Raw genomic sequence first — 25539 nt, forward strand, 5'->3', positions numbered from 1 at the left:
ATAATTTAAAATATATGAATGTCAGAGAGTCTCTTTAATTTATTTTATTTATTAAAATATTATTTCAACTAATTTATCATTTTCTAATAAATAAAATTAATTTAAGATAATACAAAAGCTATTGACTAATTATCATAAGTTATAACAATTAGCAATCAAATTTTAAAATCAGATCCACTTTAAATGGAGTTTATTCGACATTAATTGAAAAACAAACGTCCATCTACTGATTTGTCAAATGTCAAACATCTTTAAATGGAGTTTATTCGACATTAGTATTACTCTGTACAACAATAGATTAACTAGTGCTTTATAATTTATTATTTTAAATTGAAAAATATAGATAAAATATATTTTTTAAAAAATACCCTTTTAAGTATATAAATAAAGAATAAAAGTTTTTATTTTCTGTCAATTATAATTACAAATCAATTATAGAAAGCTACAAATTTCCCTATAATAACTTCCATATTCTTGAATACAAATTTAGAATTTTCCAACTAGCCATAATTCCAACTCTAAATTACTCAATATATGAAATGTTACCATTTAAAATTATTATTTACAATTATTTAATAAATATTTGACTAAAATATTCATAATTTTATTTTGTAAATATAAAATATAAGTAAAAGGGTGTTTATGTTCGGTTAACAGCATGCAAAACATCAATTAAATAAAAAAATAATTGAATGAATAAACACAAACTGTTCGTGAATAAAAAAAATTATAAATTATTTTTGAATAATATTCATAAATAAAATTATTGAATAAACGAGTTGACTGGACCAGTAATTGGCTCGACAAGTTCTAAAACTGAAATAAATTTTAAATTTACTAAAAAATATTTATTTTTAAGGAAAATTCAAACTGATAAAATGAATCATACAAATAGATAAATCTTTGAATATTATACATACGGTTGGAACTTTGCATTTCGGTCCATCAGTTCGATGATATTACTTCCTAAATCTTTGAGGTTATAAATGCAAATAGATAATTTGTAGCTGCTACAAATATATTTTTCCCCTTTTACTACGGTCTCTCTCTTCGCCCTTTCCGTGTCCCCCAATCTCGCTTGTCTCCGGGTTCTCTCGCTCGCCCCTCGCGCTCTCCCTCGCAGGCGGGCGGGGGCAAGGATTTTCCCTCTCGAGCGCTCTCTCTCTCCGGCCGCTTCCTCCGCGCCTCGGCACCGCCTCTCCAGGTAGCTGATTTAGATCTGCTTCCGTTTTCGAGCTCGAGGCGGATTCTTTCGATGCTCCGTGGATTCGCTTGTTTCGGTGGGGATTCTGAAATCGGAGAAACGTCCTGCTCGATTCCCACCTTGGCTTTGAGTGAGGTCGATTGTGCGGCAGGGATGTCGGTCGTTCACTCTTTGATTTGGGTTTGGAGGTTTATGATTATGGAGAACAAGGAATAGGCTGGTGTTTCAATTGGAATTTGTCGGTCAAGTTTTTTTTCTTGATTCCCACGTTGATTTTTCTTTTGCCTTTGATCTGGTAGCTTGGTCTTTAATGCTTGTTTCAATCATTTCTGGTCCTCCTCGATGTATCATGTATGGTTCCCTAACTATAAGGAATCAGAATGTGCGTGTTCTAGTCGAATTATTGCAGCTTTTGATAATAAATCGTGTTTTTCTTCACGATTTCCCCCTTTTTTTCTGAAACTTCACAGTCGCATGTTGGGGGATTTTCTGTTCAAGTTTCATTTGCTTCCCGTCTTATCTAAATCAAATGGTTTACTTGTCCACTTCAAATTGCAAAAGTGGAATAAATAAATAAATAATGACCCTGCTTTTTTATAGTCTATACCCTTTGCCTTGTATCCTTCCTCTTCTGTATCTACCTTTTTTTTTAAAAATATATATAATTTATGCTTGCAGTGGAAGGAGTGCAGGACGAAGTTAAGTTGGCAATGGCCGGAAATACAACAGAGAATTTGGGAATGAGCCTTAGGCCCTCTATTACAGATGGGATGTTGAATGAGCAGCGTTGCCCATCTGGGGACTCCATCACTGAATGGCGATCTTCTGAACAAGTTGAAAATGGCATAACTTCCACTTCACCTCCTTACTGGGATACTGATGACGATGACTGTGGTGCGTCCCCCCCCCTCCCCCACCCCCCCTTCAATTTGCTGTTTCTCCTCTCAAGTTTCTTCCTTAGCACATCATGTAATTAGCATTTGTTTTTGTTAACAACTGGAGGTTCTTGTTCACCAGCCCAATGCAGATAGGTCTCTTTAGATACAAGTGTGCTTGTTGATTGACTCTAGTCTCCACATGCCAAAATCTTTATGCTTGCATCAAAATGTTCCTTTTATGAATCTATAGCTGAATTAAGCTAGTCATTTGGAATTAATGATCTTCCATTGTTACACAGATTCATAAACAAATAACACCTAATTTTGATTGTTAACATGCTAAACAGGGAAGGAGCGTTCATCTCTTCATTTTCTCTTGTATTCATAGGCTCAATGTGCATGCAGGTCCTACATATCTTTGATAATGCAGTGATATGTTGTCTTATATTCTTCTTTAGAGTCTCATTATTGATTCTCCATGATGCCCATTGGTCTTTCTGCTTTGGTGGGTGATATAACTAGACTCTGAAGACTTTTGAATCAATTAGTTGTAGCAATCTTCTAGCTGAAATATGGTGTATTTGGTTTACTTCCTTTTCCAAGAAACTTGTTTTTCATTCACTATCTTGATACCATGCTTGTTCCTGCAAATTTTGCTTTTTGCATCCTACATTATACCGTGCTTGAACATCTTTTGTATCTCCTCTTGTAGGACCAAAGCCTTCTGATCTCTATGGAAGATTTACATGGAGGATTGAAAATTTCTCAACCATCAATAAAAGAGAATTGAGAAGTGATGTATTTGAAATTGGTGGTTACAAATGGTATATGTTTAATTTTCATTCTATTACAATCATTGATCATTTCATCCGCTTTGTTTTATTCCCCATTATTTTTCACTTTGTGCTTTCTTTGCCATCCAATTAGGTGTATTTGATCTACTTAAAGTTTGTATTTCATAATATACAAGGCTAAGAGTTTTATTTCAATTATCAAGCATCTATCAACTTTGAAGAATACAAGTGTATTACTATACAATGAAATTCTAAAGCTCATGGTAGCTATAAGAATTTCATGTTATTTTCTAGTTTTAGCTTCCAAATATTTGTTTTGAGTTCCATCCAAATTTGAATGAAGATTTCGACCACTTCAAAAAGATTTGCTATGTCAATTTGCTTATACTAACTAATTCATAAATCATTCAATATCTTGTTTCCCTAGGTACTTTCATACTTCTATTGGAATATATTCGATCCAACTATTTTTCTATTTTTCATCCATGTAATGCCTTTTCTTCTATTAAATTTTAGATTTTCTGATAAAAATTTAAATTTCTATGCCTCCTGACATACTTAAATTTCCTACACTAAGTTGGTCATCTAAACTTTCATTAAAAAGGAGTTGATGAAAATACCTATTCTATTGCTCCTTTATATCCTCATGCTTCACTAGTACCCAATTGGATTCATTTTTAATGCATTTTATTTGGGTAAGATCCCTTATTTTTAGTTCTCTCACGTTAACTATTATATAGATACTTCTTTCCCTTTCGTTTGTATCAAGTTATCTATGCAAGCATTTGAAAGCTTTATTCTTGCCTTTAATAATTGCTTTTTTGGCATCTTTCTTGACTACTTTGTACTTTTTAAAGTTTTCCTTGTTCCTACAAATGTACAGTCGAGTTTTTTTTCTTTAGTTTCACTTGTATTTTCTCATTCCACCATTAATTTTTTTTATTTGGTGGTGATCGTTCTCTTGACTCACCGAGTACGCTCTTGACCACTATTTTCAAATTTGATGTCATTTTATCCCATGTCATATTCGAGTCGCCATGTATTTCTTCCAATACTTGAGCTTCTCACCTCTCTTCAAAGATATTTTGCTTCTTATCTTTTAACTTCCACTACTTGGTTTTAGAATTCATGCACATTTTTCTTCTATTGATATTATTATTGAGGCACGTATCTAATATCATTAACATATGTTGGATGGTTAAGTTTTCTTAGATCACCTTGTAATCTATATAATTTTTTTCTTCTCTAACCATGAGAAAATCAATTTGTGATTTATTATTTTCATTTTTGAATGTAATCAAGTGTTCTTCCCTTTTTTTGAAAAATATATTAGCTATTATTAGTTCATATGCTATCATGAAATTCAATATACTGTTTCCTTCTTCATTTCCTATTTTAAAATCATAATCCCCTATGCATTCTATCATATTCCTTATTTCTTAATCCTACATACCCATTTAGATCTCTTCCTATTAAAATTATCTCATTTGATAGAATTTTTTATTTTATCTCGCCCTTGCCCATCCCTCATATGCCATTATGGATGGCTTTCACTTATTTTGTCTTTGTTGCAATTTATGTCGAGCACTTCTTTTGTCCTGCTCATTCTTAGGCACATTGAGTATATTGTCCACAATGCCTTCTATCATTTCCTTAAAAAGTTCTAATATGGCCTGTCGGAACTTATTGTCCTTGGTTTGTGCACATACAAATTGTACAGGCATGATTACATGATTAACATGGACAATATGATTTGAGCTCTAACTAACTGACGAGTGTGAAAGGTGCTTTCTTTGTCTATGTTGCTCACTTATTGTTGTTATTCACAAGCTGATGGCAGCTTGATTGCCAGTGGCTGCTCATGCATAAAGGAATAATCTATGTTGGTTAATGATGAAGGAAGGGATGGTGATTGTATGTGACTTGCTAGAGTATAGAATGTATGGTGGGTTTGGTATATTAAAGTAGGGAACAGAAAGAGATAAGAGGGAAGGCTCATAGAGAGATAAAGAAAAATTTAGCATGGAATAGAGAGAGAGAGAGAGAGAGAGAGAATATTTAACATTAAAAAAACATAGAGCAGAGGTAGAGTGGCACACCAAGGAATGAATGAATTATTGACCAAAAGAATGATCTGTAATTTCTTATTTGGCTGGTAATATGGATTATCTATCAAAAAATTTCGCAAGGTGGCTGATAATCCATGGTCAGCAAATGTTGTTTATCAACCAAAAAAAGGCTAGTAATTTTTTTCAAAATTATTAGCCAAAGCCAGTAATTCTAGCCAAATATATTTTTATTAAATGGACAACCAAAATACATTTGACTCTTAAATTTTAAAAGAAATTACTAACCATTTTTTCTCAATTTATCGACCCTTTTTCTAAAAAATGATTTGTAAATTTGGGAAAATCACTCTAACATTATATCCAATTAATTTTTTGAGATATTTTTCTAAAAATATAATTATTAATTTATATTGGTATTAATTTACCCACATATTAATATTAATTTATGTATAAATAAATTTCTAAATATTAATTTTTATTAGTAATCCATTTTAATTTTTTCTTTTAAAATTGAATATATTATTGTGAATATATCTTTAAAAATTCAATTGCATATCATACATATAAATAAAATAAAGAGTTGTAAAATATCCAAAAATGATTGGCTCCTGACATGGCGTCCCAGCTTAACCAGTTGTTCAATTGTCGTAGGTGTGCCTTGCGTGAAAATTGAACCCTAGTTGCTTGGGAAATACACCCTGCCTCTTACCATTGCAACAAGTCCCTGGGGGGTTTAAAAAATGATAAAGTCAATGCCATACAAAAGTAAATTTCTACATGAAAAGTGTTTTTCAATTGCATAGTTTAAAATCTTGATCCAAGATGAGGTGTTCCGTCTAGAAATGAGATGTGTTAATCATGCTAGTGGTGATTATACCAATGCCTATGCCCAACCCTAAACAATAAAAGTTGAGGGGGAAATATCAAAGGAGGAAGGAGTTTCTCCCCACCTTGTTTCTCATGTGGGTCTAGTTTGGAGTGATAAAATATAAAATACAACATTTGTCTTTATTTATAAAATACATATCGTAAACTAAATTCAAGTGACACAAATAGGGTAGGTGGGGGATACAAATGCGCTCTCATTTTTGTCCCGCATATAAAGGTTGGTTCATTTTCATCTCCACACCGTTTACATTTTGGATAGGGTGAGGTAGCCGCAATTGGTTTGGGGTGGGAAAGAGCAAATTGCCATTTTATTTCAAATGAGTAGAGAAGCAATCCAATTTTATCAAAGAAGACACATTTTCGTGTCTTGCCTCTATTTATTAATTGGCGGAATGAGATATTTCACCCATGCCACATACTTTGGGTTTTTTTTGACACAGAACAAAAAAAAACCATGTGTTATCTGTCATTATCTACATGGGTTTAGCCACATACTTTGGATCTTTTCTCTCCATTAAACTTATGTATGTGAGGTTTTATGATTGTCTATCCCAACTATTTGGGTTTGACTACATGATACCTATCCCCATTAATTTCTACACAAGACTATATTGTTGGTCTCACATAGGTGTGTTTTCACTAGAGAGGGAGGTGGTGAATAACGGACGTGTCTGCAAATTTAAAATTCGACTACTCTTGTTGTGATCTTAGCATGGACACAAAAAGTTATTAGAAACGGAAATAAAAGAAAAACATAGAACACATACTACCATACGTGTTACTTAATGTGGTTTATGATTCTCTAGAATCAATATGTTCATAGCCTATGAACTTTTCGGAGAATTACTCCCAGAATCCACTATTTTTCTCCTCTTTGATAAATTGTCGGCGATGGAGAAACCTCTTACAATATCAACGTTGAAGTTTATAGGAGGTTTTATAAAGAGGTGGGATAAAGTGATAAGGCTCAATGAATCCACTATTTTTCTCCTCTTTGATAAATTGTCGGTGGTGGAGAAACCTCTTACAATATCAACGTTGAAGTTTATAGGAGGTTTTATAAAGAGGTGGATAAAGTGATAAGGCTCAATGACAAATAATAAATTTAGGGCTTTCTGAATTCTATAAATGGAAGATGATGCTTTGTTTCAAACCTTTGAACTCGTATAAAGACCTCGTCCACAAAGTGCTTCACCGACACAACTTTGCTGATGTGACATCCAATAGTCGACTGGTAAAACACCATTAGTCAATGATATGATCATTTCTCTTGCTTGCGACTAGTTTCAGTGATAAATGACAACTTCATCCAACCACCATCAGTCTATTGATTGTTCATCTTTAGTTGACTGGTGCGATTGTTTCTCTCGATTTACGACCAACAACTCTTTCATCCAAGGCCATCAATCAAATATCATCCATTAGTCGATTGCTTTGACCAAGTCCCATAGTTTGAGACCTTTTCGTGTGATTCCACAAATATCCCTTGCATTAGTCGATTGATAATAAAACTTTGGTTAGCTGCTCAGAAGTTATTAGTCGACTGCACCACATAATACAAACTTACAGTAAGTTTTTAGTTGACTAGTTTAGGTCGATTGACCCTCCTCTGGTCGACTGTTAATTTAACTCTGGCCCATTTAATGGTCAGGTCCACCTAGATTGAGTTATACTCTCGTCCATTTACTAGTTTGCTCAACTCTTAACTTACAACAACTACCATCTCTAGCAGTCTTCCACCATGCTTCTTGTCCTTGGATGCACGACGCCCTCTGACTCCCTTCTCGTGTCATTCTTTTCGCTCTACCTATGTACTCTCCCATCAAGTTTCTTGTCTCTCGGATGCATTGAGCTCGTTGGTTCCCTTCGCATGTTCTTCATGTTTACTTGCGATTATGCTTCTTGGTACAGTCACCTTTGATGCTCCCTGTCCTATGGTCCTTCGAGTGTCCCATACTTTTCTCCGATTTAACTTGGACCTTGAGCCATCGGGTGCACACTTAGATGCACAAATTAAACCATAATGCAATGACTAACTTAAACCCTTTGTCCAAAAATCAAATCCCGTGCCCACACCAAATCACTCAGGGTTCCAACATATATCACTAATAATATCTAAATTAGTTTATTATATTGATTAATATATTTTTTACTGCATCTCCATTAATATGCAAGTTTATATCACAAGTATTATTCAAATTAATTAAATTATTTTAGTTTCATTAATTTGATTTTTCAGTAATTGGTTACCCAGGTCAACCACCACTACTTCCCATCCCAGTTCATTTTCATTTTGAACTTCTTGATGGTCAGCTTCCTCAATTGACTAGTGATCTTAGCTAATATACTATCATCATTGATAGCTGTGTGCTATCCAGATTTTACAATGTGCTGTAGATATAGCTTCTTAATGTACTCTGCTGAGACAAATAGCCATTCATCTATTCTAAATATTTGATTGAATTTGCAGGTATATTTTGATCTACCCTCAGGGTTGCGATGTGTGCAATCATCTTTCTTTGTTTCTTTGTGTTGCTAACCATGACAAACTTCTACCAGGTTTTCAACATAATTTTTGGTGTTATTGGTTTACACAGATTACACTCTAAATTTTAGTACCAAACTTGCGCCTTTGTACTTCATGTATTGGCAGGGTGGAGCCATTTTGCACAGTTCACAATAGCTGTAGTCAATAAAGATCCTAAGAAATCCAAGTACTCTGGTTAGTCATGTCCGACAATATGAACTTGCAGGTATTCTATTAAATTTTACTAATCTTTACCAGGAGCTTATCCTTATGAGAAATTTTGCAGATACATTACACAGATTTTGGAAGAAGGAGCATGATTGGGGCTGGAAAAAGTTTATGGAGCTATCAAAAGTTTATGATGGTTTTATTGTTGCTGACACACTTGTTATCAAAGCTCAAGTTCAAGTTATAAGGTTTCTGTTTTGACTGCTTCCACTTAATACGATCACTAGCATTATTTCTAATTTGATTTTTCTACTTGAATGGATGTCATAGTTAACAAGAAAGCTTCCTTCTGTTAGATATGCTGCATTATCATTCAACTAATCTAGACCATAGTTTGCCGAATTGTGATCCTACATAGGATCAATTTGGGATCATGATCAGATCAGTCGGGATTGGATCGTAGAATTGTACGATCTTACCAAAAACCCTTGAAATTTTATGGTACATGATTAATAATTAAAAAAAATCTAAAAATGTCATTTGCATACAAATAGATTAATAATTTTGTATGTACATGCAATCGTCTACAGTCGACACCACAGATGATATTATTACATATATAAATTTAAATTAACTAGTAATTTAATTATCATTCTAGCACAATAACACTCAATAATATTTATATTTTTATATTACAAAATGAAAGAGTATAAAATTTCTACTAACACAATAACAAGAATCACATTCAACCTCAAGAATGTTCCCTTGGTTCACAAGATGACTCAGTTTAAAGGCCAACAAAGCAGTTGGCGTAGCGGAAGCTATTGAAACCTTTGATTCGAACACGAACGTCTGAAACAATCTTCTAAAGATCTATTGATTTCGCAAAATATTACAATAGGCATCCAAAAACTCATCGTTTTGGGGAAAAGAAATGATAGAATATTATTGATCAAAAATAACTAAATAGGCATTTAAATAATCTTAGAAACCCTAACCCTAATTCTGCAAAAGACGAAAATAACTTAAATTAAAAATAGTCCAAAAGATAATAAAAAAAGATTAAAAATCTTTCAAACCTCCGAAAAGGTTTTAAATGACATTTGTTGGGTCTGAAACTGAGCAGTTATGAGTTTCATCTAGTAACTAATTGTAGATCTCTGAATATACTTCGATTTGATATATTATAAGTTCCGTGGTTTAATCCAAGTCAAAAGTTATGACTTCTCAAAGCTTCTACCGATCCTGCTCCAATCCCATCGATCTTGTTTCGAATCTACTGTAAAAAATGATGTTGCACGATCTAGGATTGATTTGGTGTTTTAGATAGTAGGATCGTGTGATCCTACGATCTAGGATCGCGATTTTGCAAACATGTATCTAGACCCAGCTTGTGACTTTTTCTTGTTGACAAAAAAGGGAATAACAGGTGTTAAAGTTTTTTTTTGTTGATATATTCTAGTTTTTTTGTATAGCGTGTCTAGATATTTAAAACAAATGGATTTTTTTGACGTACCTTAAAGATTCATATTAGAGTACAATACTTTCCCTTTTGATGTATCATATGGGACTACGACTAGCTAAATTAAACACTGTTATTCTGAAATTCTTAGCTAAATTAAACACCGTTATCTGAAGTTCTTAAGTTAATAGTTCTCGTGTTCATCATTTGCCATTTGAAAATTTGATGTTATGTCAGAGTCGCTCTATGTTTTTGTAGTAATAATAGTTGTCTTTTGAGTTTAATACAATAGAATTTTATCTTCTTAATTTGGTGTTCGCATGATTCTCTTGGATTAAGGATTTTCTTCTTGAATCCCCTTAAAAAGACACTAGGGTTTCATGTGATGGCATGACTGTTCCTCCTCAATTATGTTACTTGTTCTTCTACATCACCATCATCATGTGTTTTTTACTAGTTGCCATTCTTCTCCCTCAACACGATCCAATTGCTTTTGTTTTTTTGTCATCTCACTGGCCTTGCTTTTCTACTCTCTTGGCAGTGTCTCCTCTGCGTCTCCCTGGGTGTCTTCTCTCTTTCTACCTTCTGTTGTTTCAGCCGTCTGATCCTCTCAGAATGATACCTGCACATTCAACCATAACACTCTCAATCATGCACTTGCTTACCACTACATATCTGATGCAATATTTCCTTCCTCACCTATTACACCTCCAAACTGGTATTGGCCTGTTCTCACCTTCATGGCACCCAGTGTAGTTGTTGCCCGTGATGTGACATCCCAATGGATCCTCGTCATTGTCCATTGCCATCATATTCTTCTTCATCCAGCAAACTAGGTTCTACTTGTTCCTCTTCACCTTCGACCCAGATCCACCATCAACTTAGTTTGATGCCCTTGTGCTATGGGATGCTATCTTCAGTGAGATTACGACTTGATTCCTTCAAGAAAAGTATCAGAATGACAACAAAGAACAAGAGAGTGTTAGTTTTGAAGAAGCAGGAACAATGGGCATTGGAGAATTAGGAGCTCAAGGCAAAGGAGTGCAAGAGCTGAAAGCTAATCTTCAGTCTTCACCATGCCTAGCAATATGCTGAATATCCTAAGGGAGAAGGAAGGATGAAAGGTGGATTCTATGTTAACTTGCTGACTAAGCTTCTGTACTTAATTTCACCCAAGATATTTAATAAAAAGAGAGAGAACAGTAAGAAAGAAAGGGTATAACAACAAATCCAAAAAGGAGTCATGTTTCAAAGGAGAACAAAACTGCAAGAAAAAAAAAGATAGCAAATTCCATAAAAAAATTAGAGGCTAAATTTTAACAAGAAAATTGTTTCGCCAAGGAAAAAAATAGAGATGAAGAACAAAGGAAGAAAAACTATATTTATAAAAAAGGAGAATGGATTCAAAGGAATTTAAAGCCATGATTTTTCTAGCAATACCTCACCTTCCTTTCTCATCCTTCAATTAAAATATTAGTATAGGACATGCATGATTTAAGATGCAATAAAATATTATCTATCTTGTCCAAAATCTCTCTTATCTCAGAGTCAATGTTGGACACTTATTCTGATTTTTTTGATATCTTCTCTGCTTTTGAGTAAAACAATTGAAAATTCATTCTTCTCCCTACATCTCTCTTCTCAAAGGAGACCTTAGAATCTTAATCTCACTTGTCTACACTTTTATCATGCTTCCTTGATGGTTACTTCAAAAGGCAGGTTAGTAAGAACCTCTGTTCCAGTATCCTCTTAGTAGATGTTGAAATATACTTGGTTTATTCCTTGACATCCTTTCATATTTCATAATAATATTAGATTTTACAGTTTCCTGTTGCTATTACCTCCTTGCCACAAGAGCAGATCTTGGAATACTAATCTATCACCTTCACAATTTGTCAATGATTGTAAGCTTTCTTATGACCATGAAGGGGGAGTTAAGGAAGAAGATTATATCTAACTCCTTTAAAAATTCATCACAAACTTCAGGCCAAAATGTTTTGCATTGTAAAAGTTTCTCAATTGCTACATTGGTTTTGCATGTCTATTTTTCAGAGTGGCTTCTTAGTTTTGGTTTTTCATTTGCAGGCTTTTTTCTATCTTGTGTCATAGGCTAGATATTTTTTTTAATATATATGCTCTAGCTTGAAGAAGAATGCTAGAGGCAATAATAATGTATGGGTATTAGAGTTAGCAGATTATAGCTTAGTTCCACATTAAATTTGGTCATTTGGTGTTATACTAGAAGATAGTGTATTGATTATTTTGCGATCCACAAAACACAATTTTATCCCTCTATTATTACAATGAAATTTTAATACCCATACTTTTAATATGCATGGGGTATGACTGCCTGATGTGATATCTGTGTTGAGAGCGGTACTTTTACTTGTTTAATCTTATATTCTAAGTTCTTATTCTGGTTTCTTTGCTATAGTTGTATGATTTTGTTTTGGTTAGATTTTGACTATGGATATTTTGCTTCTTTTTTGTACTATAGCTTTTCATGAATATTATTGCTGATTTTTATAATTTTTCACACCTGAATTTGATTTTTTTAGGGAGAAGTCAGATCAGCCTTTCCGTTGTCTTGATGGGCTGTATAGAAGGGAACTGGTACGAGTGTATTTGTCAAATGTAGAACTAATTTGTCGGCGTTTTCTAGAAGAGAGGATAGGGAAGCTTAGCAAGTTCATTGAAGATAAAGTGAGGTGGTCCAGGTATATGAGTTTTACTGTTTTTTTAACATTGTTTGTGAATCATGGACTTCATTTGTATCTATTTTTTATTGCATCTGGTCTGTATTGGTTTTAGTATCCTAAGATTTTCTTTCCATGGGTGCAATCTTGTGTTGAATTGTACTTGGATTTTGCAGTTTTAGAACCTTTTGGCTAGACATTGATCCATGCAGTAGGCGGCGTATGTCAAGAGACAAGACAGATGCTATATTGAAAGTAATAGTCAAGCATTTTTTCATAGAGAAGGAAGTCACATCTACTTTGGTTATGGATTCCCTGTACAGTGGGTTAAAAGCTCTGGAACTTCAGAGCAAAAATTTGATAGGGAGATCTAAATCAGCAGATTTAGAAGAATTACCATCGCCTGTGGTTCATGTTAATAAAGATATGTTTGTGTTGACTGATGATATCCTTTTGTTGGTTGAAAGAGTGGTATCTGACTTTTTGCCCCATCAACCTTTGCCTTCAAAAGATGACAAGTGTTTACAGAACCGTACAAAGGTAAGAGAAGGTATCCTATGGTAGGTATACATGTGCAGGCATATGAGTTTCTTCTTTTGCAATTCCACACACACTGATACATATAATATATGCATATATGTGGGACATTTTGATCAGTTATTATCTGTTTAGCAGTTTGTCCTATGAAAAGTTATTGTTTCACATTATGGACATGATTTCCTAGCATACATTTGAAGTCATCATGGCAATGAAATACTTTTTTCCATGCATCTATATCTAAATATTTTAATTAACCAAAATATGCAGGAAGGAAGTTCTGGAGATGAGTCTATTAAGGATTCTTTAGACCGTGATGAAAGGCGGCTTATGGAGCTTGGCCGTAGAACTATTGAAATTTTTGTCTTAGTCCACATATTTAGGTAACAAGCAATCATTTTACTTGTTGATCAGATTTTTTTTGGCTAAATATTACTGTGGCATATTTCTGTACATTGTAAGATATTTGTGCATTTGAACAGCAATGGTGATTCAGGACATATTTTGTCCCTTTTGGATCAGTTGATAAATGGTTGTTCTGTTTCAGGATTGTCTAATCCAAGGTAACCTTCTTGTGAATGAACCTTAGTGTTATTTTATTGTTGGCAGCAGTAGAATCGAAGTTTCCTACCAAGAGGCAATTGCTCTAAAGAGGCAAGAGGAGCTGATTCGAGAAGAGGAAGCTGCTGGCATAGCTGACAATGAAGTCAAATCAAAGTGTAGTGCTAGTGAAAAGGAAAAGCGCTCAAAGAAAAAACAGGTCCACCAATAGATACTAATTGAAATTTTTTAGCTGTCTTTGACAAATGATATTTTATAGTTACATTTTGGTTAGTTATCAAATCAAAGTGTAGTGCCGTATGATTCGAGAAGGGGAGCCTTGGCGCAACGGTAAGGTTGCTGCCATGTGACCTAGAAGTCACGGGTTCAAATCCTGGAAACAGCCTCTTGCCAAAGGCAAGGTAAGGCTGCGTACAATGGATCCTTTCCCCGGACCCCGTATGGCGGGAGCTTCGTGCACCGGGCTGCCCTTTTTTATCAAATCAAACCGAAATGCTAATGAAAAGGAATACTGCTCAAAGAATAAAACAGGTTCGCCAGTAGATACTAATTGAAACTTTTCACCTGTCTATCATAAATATTATTTTTATATACTTACTTCTTCGTTAGAAGTCAAATCAAAGCCTAATGCTAGTTAAAAGGAAAAGTGTGGAAAGGGAATGTGGTTCACCTATAAATATTGAATTTCATCTGTCTGTGAAAGGTCATATTTTTATAATTCCATCTTGGTTACTGTTTTGATTAGATGTGTGCATGAAGTGTGAACACTGCGATTTATGAACTCATGCATTTTCTACAGTGTTGTTTATCATACGGCATTCGCAAAACTTGTCACTCATCATAGGTTTATAATTTTTGCTTTGCTATTTAAATTTCAATGTTTATCATGGCTTTTACTGCAGTAACAATCTGTAGTCCTTGAATATTTGTCCTTAAACATCAGTCCACCTTATCTGCTGGATTCTTTTATCTCTTGTTATTTCTTGCTGGATTGTTTTGAGATCATGGTTCATAAGGATTACATTTTAGCATCCTTCAGCTGTGAAGTCCTATTATATGTAAATTACCCTGCCTTTTGGTTCCATGTTAATTTCACAATTGTGTTCGAGCAGGACATCGCTTTAAAACAGCTAAAGCTTATCCAAGTACAATCCATAAGTACAATATTAAGCTTGAATATTAGTCCTGCATTATCAGTAATGTAAGGTTGGCCATACTGTTGATCTGACTGATTGAGTCTAGGAGTCTTGTGTTAAGGCTCTCTGACTTCTTTGCAAGTTCTGTAGTGTTGGGTTGGTGACCATGTAGTATTACTATATTACTTCAACCAGACTTCATTATTGCTGCAAGTTTTTCAATATCTGCCAATCCCAATAGATTCCATGTAAATAAAAAGTTCTGAGACTATATAGGCCTGATAAACTAATGAATAGAAACTTCAACCTCACATCATCTGGCATGCACAACATAGTGTTTGTATATAACTTGTAAGACACTATGCACTCAAAAATATTTTTGTCTGGTTTAGCTGGCATTCCATATATTGACTCACATTCTTATTCCACAACGGAGGTGAGGAGCTTCTTGAGAGGTCACCCATCCCATCTAGCATGCCTTACAGAGTACTTGACTAATTTGCACTAAAAGACATCTTATTATTCATCTTTAATTTATTTAAGACACTTTACACCCATGGTCCATGTTCTAGAAACTTGCTAGTTGTAACTTATCTAAGGCCCTTTGCCCTAGCCATCACCCTTATCATCATTAGATTGAGTTGTTAGAGACCTACTGCCTTCCACTAGTTCTCGAACCACACCCACCTACTAGAAGGGATTTGATTTGATACCAATATATAACATAGCATGTACTTGACAACATCCAGTTATTGTCCAATTTAGCCAACATCCTATATTACTAGCAAAATTTGACTGCAAAATGAGGAGCTTAACAAGAGGTCACCTATCTCGAAATTGCTTCACACTAAGCGCGCTTAAATATGGAGTTCCTAGGGAGAACCTAGTCAATTCTATCAAAAGATATATCTTTATTGGGATTACATATTTAATCATATTTTACATCCATGGCCTAGTCATCTTTCCCTTTTGGTGTGTGTTCTGATTCGGTTTTGCCTCCTACGCCCTGGAAGCCTGCAAGAGCTGCACCTTGTCCAACCTCTCTGCTTGGTGATCACTCCTGCTCTTGTCAAATTGTCATTTGAATCTTGTTTATTCTTGCTACTTTCCTGCTAACTAATGTTATTGTGGTTTATTCTCTTTCTTCTGATATAATAAGCATAAGATTTTTACTTGGTTTCAAATGTAAGATTTCAAGTTATGCTAGTCTTTCATAATCCATGGTTCTTCAACATCATACAGACCTCAGTTTCCCTCTAGTAACTGGTAACATCTTGAACAGTCTCACAATTGTAAATAAGCTGTGACTCTTTTTCCCCACTAAAATTCACTTGCTCTAGATTCTTCAGAATCAGATACACTATAGTTAAGGCTAAAAAGAGTTTTTGTTTAAGCTATGAAATCATCTAGTTTGTTATTTTCATAGGCTAACTTGCCAACCTCCTTGCATGCCTATCTAAAGTTGCAGTTGAATATTTCTCGAGTTATATAGAAGATAGATTGTTGTATACGATTCCAGCCACTGGGCTGGCTTACTCAAAATATAGTCAGTCTAGTGGTTGGGATAGTCTTGGCCATCAATCTATGGGAGAACCTTTTTCTTGGTATGTGACTTATTCACTGCATTATGGATTACTAGGCCTATGTGAAACATTTGACCAAGATTTTTATACTGAATGAATTTTGGTCTGTTTGACTTCTTCCAAACATTAGATTGATGCACGGAATTAAGTGGCATTTGAACCAAACAAAAAGGAGGATTCATTTGTATTTTGAAATTTAGTTGGAGTCCATAGCGTCATCTTTATTAAAAAAAAAGAAATGAATGAGCTTGAACTGAGCACAATGGTAACTGAGCTTAATATTGCTTTGTGAGAGCTCGTTAACTTGATTTTTTTATACCAAAGTTCAACTAGATACATTATTGTGCTCACAAGTTCGCTAAAGCAAGACTCATTAGATGAACCATGTTTATTATTTGTTTAATGGTATATGTTATGGTTAACATTGCTTGAAAGAATAGTTTATGAGATCAAAGTATAATTTGATTTATTAAGTTATTCAAAAAACATTATTACTAAGATGCTTGAAGAATGAAGGACAAACATTTTAATATCTACTTATAAAAATAAAGGTGTTATACAATGTTATTCTAACTTTTGAGTAACAGATGAAATCACCATTCCTGAAAATCAATTTAATTTTATGTTTGGAAGATCAACTATAAATTTTATTTATTTGATAAGATGAGAAAAATATAGAGAAAAAGAAGCATTCGTTTGTATAGGATTTTTATTGGTAGAATCCTAAACAACTATTGTGGTAAATTTTAGAGAAGAAAGGAATGCCTAAATAGTTTTATTAATGTGATAAAAGATATGTATACTAATTTTGTTACTAATGTTAGAGTTACTAATAGCGGGCAAATGATTTTTTCTATAGCTAAGACATCAAGGGCCAACTATAAGCTCTCTTTTTTCCACATTAAAACTAGATGAACTAACCATTGATAGTAAAAAAAAAATCTCCATGAGATAATGTTGTTTCCATCCAATATTGTGCTAATGTATGAAAATGTAATTAGATTAAATTTGAAGCTTAAATGGAGAAATATTTTGGAAATTAAATGTTTTAAAATAATAATTAAAATATTGAGCTGTGTCATTCTGTACGAGAGGAATTTAGTGTTCTGCCCATTGATCGACATCAGAACTCTTCCGCACCAACACTTGGCGGTGGGCTCTTCGAAAGGCGATAGTGGCCTCGTGGAGAGCTCGTAGCCAAGGGTGACTATTGTAACCTCGTAGCAGCCAGGCCTAGCCACGATGGTAGGATGTTGCCACCGACAATGCCTCATGACTGCTCGGCCACGACAACATGCTGTTGCCACCAGCAGCGCCTTGCAATTCCCCTATTTTTTCGATTTTTATTTCTTCTTTTATCCCTTATTTTCATCATTGTGATTTTTTTCATTCCTTTCCCTCTTTGTGCTCCTTTGTAAGGAAAGTATAACAATGTAGGACTGTAAGGAAAAATATAATAATGTAGGAGCAAGATTGAAAAGAAAATTAAATATAGTATAATTCTTAACCTTATAAACTATACTACTTCGATTGAAACCAAATTATTCTATATATAAATTTGGTTCGATTTTAAACTGACAAATAAATCTAAACTAAACTTCCTAATGAACCTACTTTATCATAATTGCCATGTCTACTACTTGGTGGACTCCACCTAACCCTAAATCCACTTTTACTCAACTCTAAATTTTAAAATATTAATTTAATTTAACTTAATTAATTATTTAAAAAATTTTAAAAACTAATTTAAAATGTAAACTTTTTAAATAAGATAAAATTTGATATCTAAGAGATTTTTTAGTGTTCTAACTTTTATGATGCCAATAGAGATTGAGAGAAATAGTATTAGCATGCGATACATAAACTAAAGTTTGACGAGATCGTGGCGAGCTTCTCTTCCTCTTCTTTGTGTGTTCCTCATTTTTAGTTGGAATGCCAAGAAACAACTAAGGTTCAATACAACAATTTGTTTAAATGAAAATTTATTTAATTAAGTTAAAAAATAAATTATTAATTCAATAGTAAACATCTATAGAATCAAATATTAATAAAAATATTTTTTAATTAATATATTTTATATTTAAAAAAGTATCGAAATCATATCGGTGCAATATGATATGGTATCTATCAAGATCATCTCATTTTAGTCATAAACTGAAACTTTAGTATGACTCGAAATTTTAAACTTTGTTTAAAAATAAGTAGAAGAAAAACAAAATATGTGAAATACGCTTTCTGTAATAAAAAAAGAATTGATAAACTAATTAAGATGAATAAACAAGCATATTTATGAAATATGATTAATAGGATAAAAAATAAATAATTAAAATGTAAGGATTAGAGTGTTGGTTGTTAGGAAGCAACATGTATAAAAAGATATGTAAGGTAAGAATGCTAAGATTCATATGTGAAGTTATTAAAAAGGATAAAATAAAAACTATTAAGATTTGAAGACAATTTGGTGTAACTTCAACAAATTGATTGAGAGGTTATAAGTATCTTCAAAGATGATCAATAAATTATATAGAAAGAAGAGCTGAATCTATTAGAGTGAGAGGCGTAAAGAGTAGAGGAAGAGCAAAAAAAGGTAAATATAATAAAAGGGGTATTTTATTTGAATATAATTAGTGATACCACTTTGCATAAAGTTCAGTGGGGGAAATAAGATTAATGTAGTTGATCCTACATAGTTGAGACAAACACAACTTGATTATGGCATAAGTTATAATCAAATTACAATAACAATTAGTCGAATTCATTTGATAATATTTGAATTAGACATTGTTGATGTGATTCAAGCCAAAGGAAATAGAATTGAGGAAACAAGGCATAATTGTCAAAGAGGGAACGGGTGAGCTGAGTTGGCTGAAATGCTCTACCTTAAATTTCTAAAAGAAGAGTGTAACATAGTGTTGGTGGTTCTGTAGTCTAGGACTCCAACTTCTTTCCACGTTGACGGAATGGGTATTTGTAGGTTTTGAAGCAGTGCGTGTTAGACTGCCAGGCACTGGTTGGTTGGAACACGCCTTTTGCTCCTTCAGCTTATGCTAGCATGGATTAGTGTGTTACACGTTTCACGGGTTGAGCAATAGTTTGTCTGGCTTTGTGCACATAATGCCCTTTAATAGGTTGGTACTGCTGGGTGTTTTGTGCTCATGGCAATATATGTGTGTTGTGTGTCTGTGTGTCTGTGTGTAATATTTGTATTTTATAAATGTCTGAATCTATGTGGGCATTAAAATTTTTATATATTTGCCAAATAAATAACATAATATATGCACTTGCAAATGACAGTACATGAATTATTTACAAAGCTTTGTTCATCAAGGTTCACAAGCTAAGCTCACAAGTGCTCAACTTTTTTTAATAATTCTTGTTGAGTTTAAAATGCATTCAAAATTTTCTTTTTTCATACAAAAAAAATATGAGTGAACTCTGATCAGACTGGTAGTGTTTCATATACAAGTACAAGCAAGTGGTGGATCAGTTGATTGCATTCATTCACCTGCGCATCTGAAAGCGTGGTCAAGTTTGAGCTTTATGTCTTGATATGGACTTTCTTGTAATATTTTGACGTGAACTTTTTTTTGTAACTCCAGTCTTTATTGAAGCTTCATGAGTATTCATTTCTTTTATCACCTGTTCTTTCCAAACTCCTATAGTCAATGTTGTTTTGTTTATTACTTTCATTTCTTTGTTGTGCTTTACAAAGGATGTACAGTTGTCTTCCATTTTTGAGTTTTTTCTACATTTGAAGCATTAAAGTAGATGCTTGCTTAATGCGCCTTGCATTATTTTTGCTTATTCTTCTTCCAGGCTAAACAGAAGCGCAATAATCGCAAAGGTAAAGAGAAGGGAAAATATGACAGGGGTAATCTTGTGCAAGTACTCCAGCAAGAAACTTATGAAGAAGAAAGGACTTCAGATTCATTCTATTCTGAGCCAGTAGAACATTCTATCAAGAAGATCGGTGAACATGAAGATGCATCTGATATTTCTGACACTGTAGATGTTGCTGCTGAAATGCTTCAACCTGATTTAGATGACCAAGCTGCCAGCCCTATTAATTGGGATACAGATACTTCAGAAATTCTTCTTACCACTGAAGCTAGTGGCAGTGATGTCCAGAACGGGCACATTGATAAGAGGAGCCAATCTATTATTGATGATAGTTCCTCAACTTGTTCGACCGACTCCGTCCCCTCTGTTTACATTACTGGAGCATATAAAGGAACCATTTCACCAATCAATATAACTCAATCATCTCCCAATAGGTAAATTTAGAGTTGCGTATCTTCAGTTTTGATTGTAAGACCTCTTGTATTTAAGGTGTTAAAAAACTGTTATCTGCAGAGGAAAGAACCACCGGCGTAAAGAAACACACAGCAGAATAAGTTCGACTGTGCGAGCTGAAGCTACTATTGTTGATAGACATTCAAATCATTTCTCAGATAGCAAAGTTGACCAACCAGAATCTGCACTCACAGAATCATCCTCAAAGACTGAGATGCAACAGCAAGAAATTCAAGTTGAAAAGGTAGAATTTTTTGCCACAGTGAACTATCAGTGTTGTTCTGTGTATTAGGGATGGGCAAAAAATGCAACTCACCTGACTTGATATGGAAAACCAAACTGAACTGACTTGGAAGTTAACATTTGTTTTTCAAGTTTGGTTCAGTTTAATGGTTTATATATTTTGAAATTGTGTTATGGTTGTGTTTTTTTACCTGGATTTACTTTATATCATAGATATACCCACATACAATATGCATATCATTATAACACATACGCACGTGTGTGAAAAACTTGAACCTGAGCTAAACTGAACCAAATAATCACTTTGGATTTTCTCCCAAAATTCCATTCTGGTTCTCGGTTCAGTTTTATATTTATATGTATACACACATTTCAGGTTGGTACTCCGAAAGTAATTTACTTAATGTTGTTACTGTGTCATTTTAGCAGGTCCTTTCTCTGCAAAACAAGCAAATGGCCAAAGATCAGGTTGTGGTGGAGAGACAGTCCTGTTCAAGTCTTGGTGAAAAGCAAAACAACTCTATTCAGCTGCTAAAGCAGTCACCAACCTTTACCTCAGACACTCTTGTCAGCACTTCCAACAATATAGTTGAGCCATCTTTGAAGCTTTCAAATAGCACAGCCCTTAGTGATAAGGTTCTCGCTCCATCATCAGGATCTCAACCAATGCCCTCCAGTTCCCTAGCTGAAGCTCAGAAGCTAAATGCACTGGCAAAACATAGTATTGCTCACCAAGACAATGCAACGTCAAGGCCATCCAGTGCCCCTCTTACAGCAGCACCAAGGTCAACTGCATCTATTTCTCCCATTGTCCAGTCAGTACCTCTACTTTCCCGCTCGGTTAGTGCTGCTGGTCGGTTGGGGACTGATCCATCTCCATCTGCCCCAAGTTATGTTCCTCTATCATATAGGAATGCTATAATGGGCAAAACTACAAGTGTAAGGATGGCAGGTTCCACTGATGTTAATGCTTCCTCAGGGCAAAGTGCTGTATATTCACAGTCTCCTCCATTGCAGTTATCATCTCCATCAAAGCTTCCACCTCAAATGCCTTTAAGGACGGACCAAATGTTGATTCGGCCTGGATTGACCTTTGGGTGCCTTAATGTGGAAGCAGTCCGTAGCCAGCACCTATGGAAGGATAGCAACCAATACAAACCCAGCAGCAGCAGTGAAAGCAGCAATCAGAGGTATGGTTCAGCTTTGATGGATAATGACACGGAGAAACTCAATGTTTATGGAAAGTTGCAAAAAGAGTTAGTTGGGATTGCTTCCCGAACTATGCCCTCTCAGGTACAAGGGACCATAACAGAGGAGTTTCCTCACCTTGATATTATCAATGACTTGCTGGATGATGAACAAAACTTTGGTTGTACAGCTAGAGGTCCCGATCATACTTTCAGTCGGCAGTACTCGTTACCAGGCAATCTGTCAACCGCCTTCAGCCAGCATGAACAGTTTGAGCAGTACTATGACGAGGGCTTTCTTAGGTCCTATGGTGCTTCCAGTAACCCTCTTCAGGGGCTGCGAGATGGACTTCTTCAGCAGCCAGAGTTTTCGTCTTATTCTAATAGATACGGCCAGTTTGATGGATTGATGCGGAATCATTTGCCTTACATGAGTACTGATCTATCGATGCTCCGATTGGGGGATGGAGACGGCAATGGATATCGTTACCAACTTGGAGACCATTTGACAAGAGGGGGGAATGGGTATTTGTATCGTCCTGCTAATGGGCCTTGAGAACTAGGATTGGTCATTTTGTCATATCAACGGGTGTTATCAAGGTAATCTTTTCTTCTGAGCTTTGCAGTGAGCTGTACGTTCCGTGTTCGCTTTTTTCCTCTTAAATTAACGAATTTCGTTATGAAGTGATTCTTCTATTCCCCTTGATTCAGTTTTGGTTGCCTTTGAATATTTATGCGACTTACATTGCCCGAAAAAGCCAAGCCAAGCCCTAAAATGCATGACAAACCTTCTCAGCGTAGTAGATTAGTTGAAGTGCTTCCAATAAGTAAGAAGTTATATTTGGATTGCTCTTTCAAATTCAATAACCAATCTAAACTTGTGTTCCTTGTCAAAGTTTTTTTAGGAACTCTTATTCTCGCAGTTTTGCATCTCCTGTTGGTTATATGTCTAAGTTGTAGTTATATCATTTGAGGTATGTGGAATGTTCTACAAGTCAAATTTATTTAGATGCAACGAGTGCCATAGGACTTAAGGCTAGCTATGACCTCAAGCCCCCCCCTTTCGAGTACCCCTCACTTTGCTTGTCGAATTCATCCAAGTTTGCGTCTACCATCGTGAAGGGAAGCCATCCAAGATTACATCTACAATAGTGAAGGTCGGAGGGATTGTCACTAAGTCATCTATATAATGACCTCAAGCCCTTGTTAAGTACCCTTCTTTATGCTTGTCGACCTCATCAAGTTTGGTGCAGAGGAGTTTTTCTTCTCATTGACATACACTATATTTTTTTTACCCAAGTAGAAGGAACTTTAAAAATCTAGTGCAAATAGCCCATAAAAAAGGGGAACAAATTACATTTAAACTACAAAGCTATTAAGTAGTATTGCATGGGATCTACAAAAAAATAATAATAATAAAGGTTTTAAAATATGCATGAAAATAGGGGTTATAACAAAGGGAGCAATTGGGTTAGCAGTATGGAAAGGACTTGGGCTTTGACCTTCTTGGTCTTCGAATATTACTCAGGAAACTCGGCATTGTTAGAATGGTTTACGGTGCAATTTTCTAGTTGATGATGAGGAGTTTTGACGAAATAATAAAGTTGCTGTTATGTAATTTTGAAGTCATGGATTCAAATTGTAGAAATAATCTTTATAAAATACAAGATAAGACTATGTACAATAGTGATGTGATTTTTTTTTTGAGATCTTGTATTGATGAAAATTTTGTGCACCGGACTATCCTTAATTTTCTAATAGATGAGAATGCATGCCTCCCTTTAGCTCCGGTGGCAGTGTAGTTTAGGATTCACCATGGTCATGTTAAACCCTTCCCGTGTCACCATGGCCATGCCGAAGACAACGAGAATTAGAGCCAGCAAAAGACGACCAACTCACTTTCATGACGTTTGGTTTGGTTTGGGACAGGAGATTGGGATTGGATTGGAATTCCCACTTTAAGAAATTACAAAACTTTTCTTTAAAAAAAAAAGAGATGAAATTATCACCTACCTAACTATTCACTTTGAGTCTTTGTAGATGGCCCAACCATCCATCCATTGTCACCGTTGAAGATAGAATCGCTGAGCCTATCGGATTATTGGTTCGACCGGTTAAATTGAATTAAATCGGAATGACTAAACTAGTTAGATTCCACTTTGCTAGAAATTTATCGACCACCACTGTTATATTTAATTTTTATAGTTTTTATCAACGCATATCATTAGATTTTTCTCCTCAACTTGTCAATTCAGTCCGGTCCAATTTTGAAAACATTGATTATAACCTTAAGAACTTCAGAGGCACCAAATTTAAAAATCTTCAAATGTTATTTGAGGCAAGTCTAGCAAGTGATTTTTCAAATATAATACTCATGCAAGACACTTGGGATTCCAAAATATAATACTTAGAAAATTCTACCTAAATATTTGACAGCCATGCACAATGCCGACCACGGAGTTGGGCACAACCCACATTCTAAAGTCAATCCAAATTTTAAAAATAGAAAGAAATAAATATAACATAATTTTTAAATTTTATTTTTTTTAAAAAAATAAAAAGGACTATTTTGACTTCTGTATTTCACTTGATTATTTTCTGAACTTTTCCTACTATTTTTTTTATGTATTTTTATTTTTTATTATAAAAAAGTCCAGCAAGCCCAAATTGAAGCACAACTTAGTGCAATCACAGGCCATATCTAGCACAACCCCTAACTACTTGTGTCATGCCTGGCTTAGTAAAACACAAAAGAGACAACTAGACCTAACTTGCAATCGAGCCGGATAATACTAAGTTGATTATCCGGTTGAAATATGTTATCGATGAGGATTAGGTATTAGCTCCATCTCTATCTACATAGGCTTAAATCTGACACTAGTGACACTAGGCCAAAGTTGATGAAGGCTAGTGTTGAAATTAGAATGCTTCCCATTCATTTGTCTAGACAAGCATGATAATCCAAGCTCACACCTCTGAATTATGATGAACTTGAAGGCATGTTAGAACTAAATATTTCACACTCGTTGGTCCCTGATATGATTCATTATGTCAATATATATTAGAAAGGTATCCTCTCCCAAGTGATTAACTGGTTAGGGATGTATTGCAATTCATGGAATGCCAGTATGTCGAAACTAAAATGCTCTATGTTCATTACTTGCACAACTCAGACAAGAATAATGGTCTACCTATATCAAAAGGGCAGTGCTATCACAAATGACTAGAAATTTTAACACATTAACTTCGATATGAATAAATGTGATGATCCAATGTATCTACACATTCGAAGGGTATCCTCTTCTCAAGTAAC

At 34.6% G+C, this 25539-nt stretch overlaps 1 protein-coding gene across 3 annotated transcripts; it reads left to right on the forward strand.

The window, feature by feature from the left end:
- The first annotated feature begins 1060 nt into the window (after window positions 1–1060).
- Window positions 1061–22936, forward strand: LOC141816950 (TNF receptor-associated factor homolog 1a-like). 3 transcript variants are annotated; one of them, XM_074704671.1, is made up of 13 exons: window positions 1061–1204; window positions 1883–2098; window positions 2795–2906; window positions 8304–8392; window positions 8487–8555; window positions 8647–8776; window positions 12549–12707; window positions 12863–13226; window positions 13494–13606; window positions 13833–13983; window positions 20320–20777; window positions 20857–21040; window positions 21466–22936. In XM_074704671.1, exons 2-13 carry the CDS (start codon window positions 1915–1917, stop codon window positions 22780–22782), a joined length of 3330 nt encoding a protein of 1109 aa, XP_074560772.1. In that variant the 5' UTR covers window positions 1061–1204; window positions 1883–1914; the 3' UTR covers window positions 22783–22936. The 3 variants fall into 3 exon arrangements, with proteins under 3 accessions (XP_074560772.1, XP_074560773.1, XP_074560774.1); XM_074704672.1 differs by having other exon boundaries at window positions 21469–22936; XM_074704673.1 differs by having other exon boundaries at window positions 13836–13983.
- Window positions 22937–25539: the final 2603 nt, after the last annotated feature.

The sequence above is a fragment of the Curcuma longa genome, unplaced genomic scaffold (assembly GCF_044706935.1).
Source record: "Curcuma longa cultivar G26 ecotype Majalengka, Jawa Barat unplaced genomic scaffold, ITB_CL_G26_1.1 contig_18747, whole genome shotgun sequence".
Taxonomy (NCBI): Eukaryota; Viridiplantae; Streptophyta; class Magnoliopsida; order Zingiberales; family Zingiberaceae; genus Curcuma; species Curcuma longa.

Bases quoted from the DNA above. Each gene is read 5' to 3' on its own strand.
- LOC141816950 (XM_074704671.1), top strand. From the start codon at position 1,915: ATGGCCGGAAATACAACAGAGAATTTGGGAATGAGCCTTAGGCCCTCT. The intron at 2,907-8,303 runs GTATATGTTTAA...TTGAATTTGCAG, and splicing joins GAAATTGGTGGTTACAAATG to GTATATTTTGATCTACCCTC. The intron at 8,556-8,646 runs GTTAGTCATGTC...GAAATTTTGCAG, and splicing joins TAAGAAATCCAAGTACTCTG to ATACATTACACAGATTTTGG.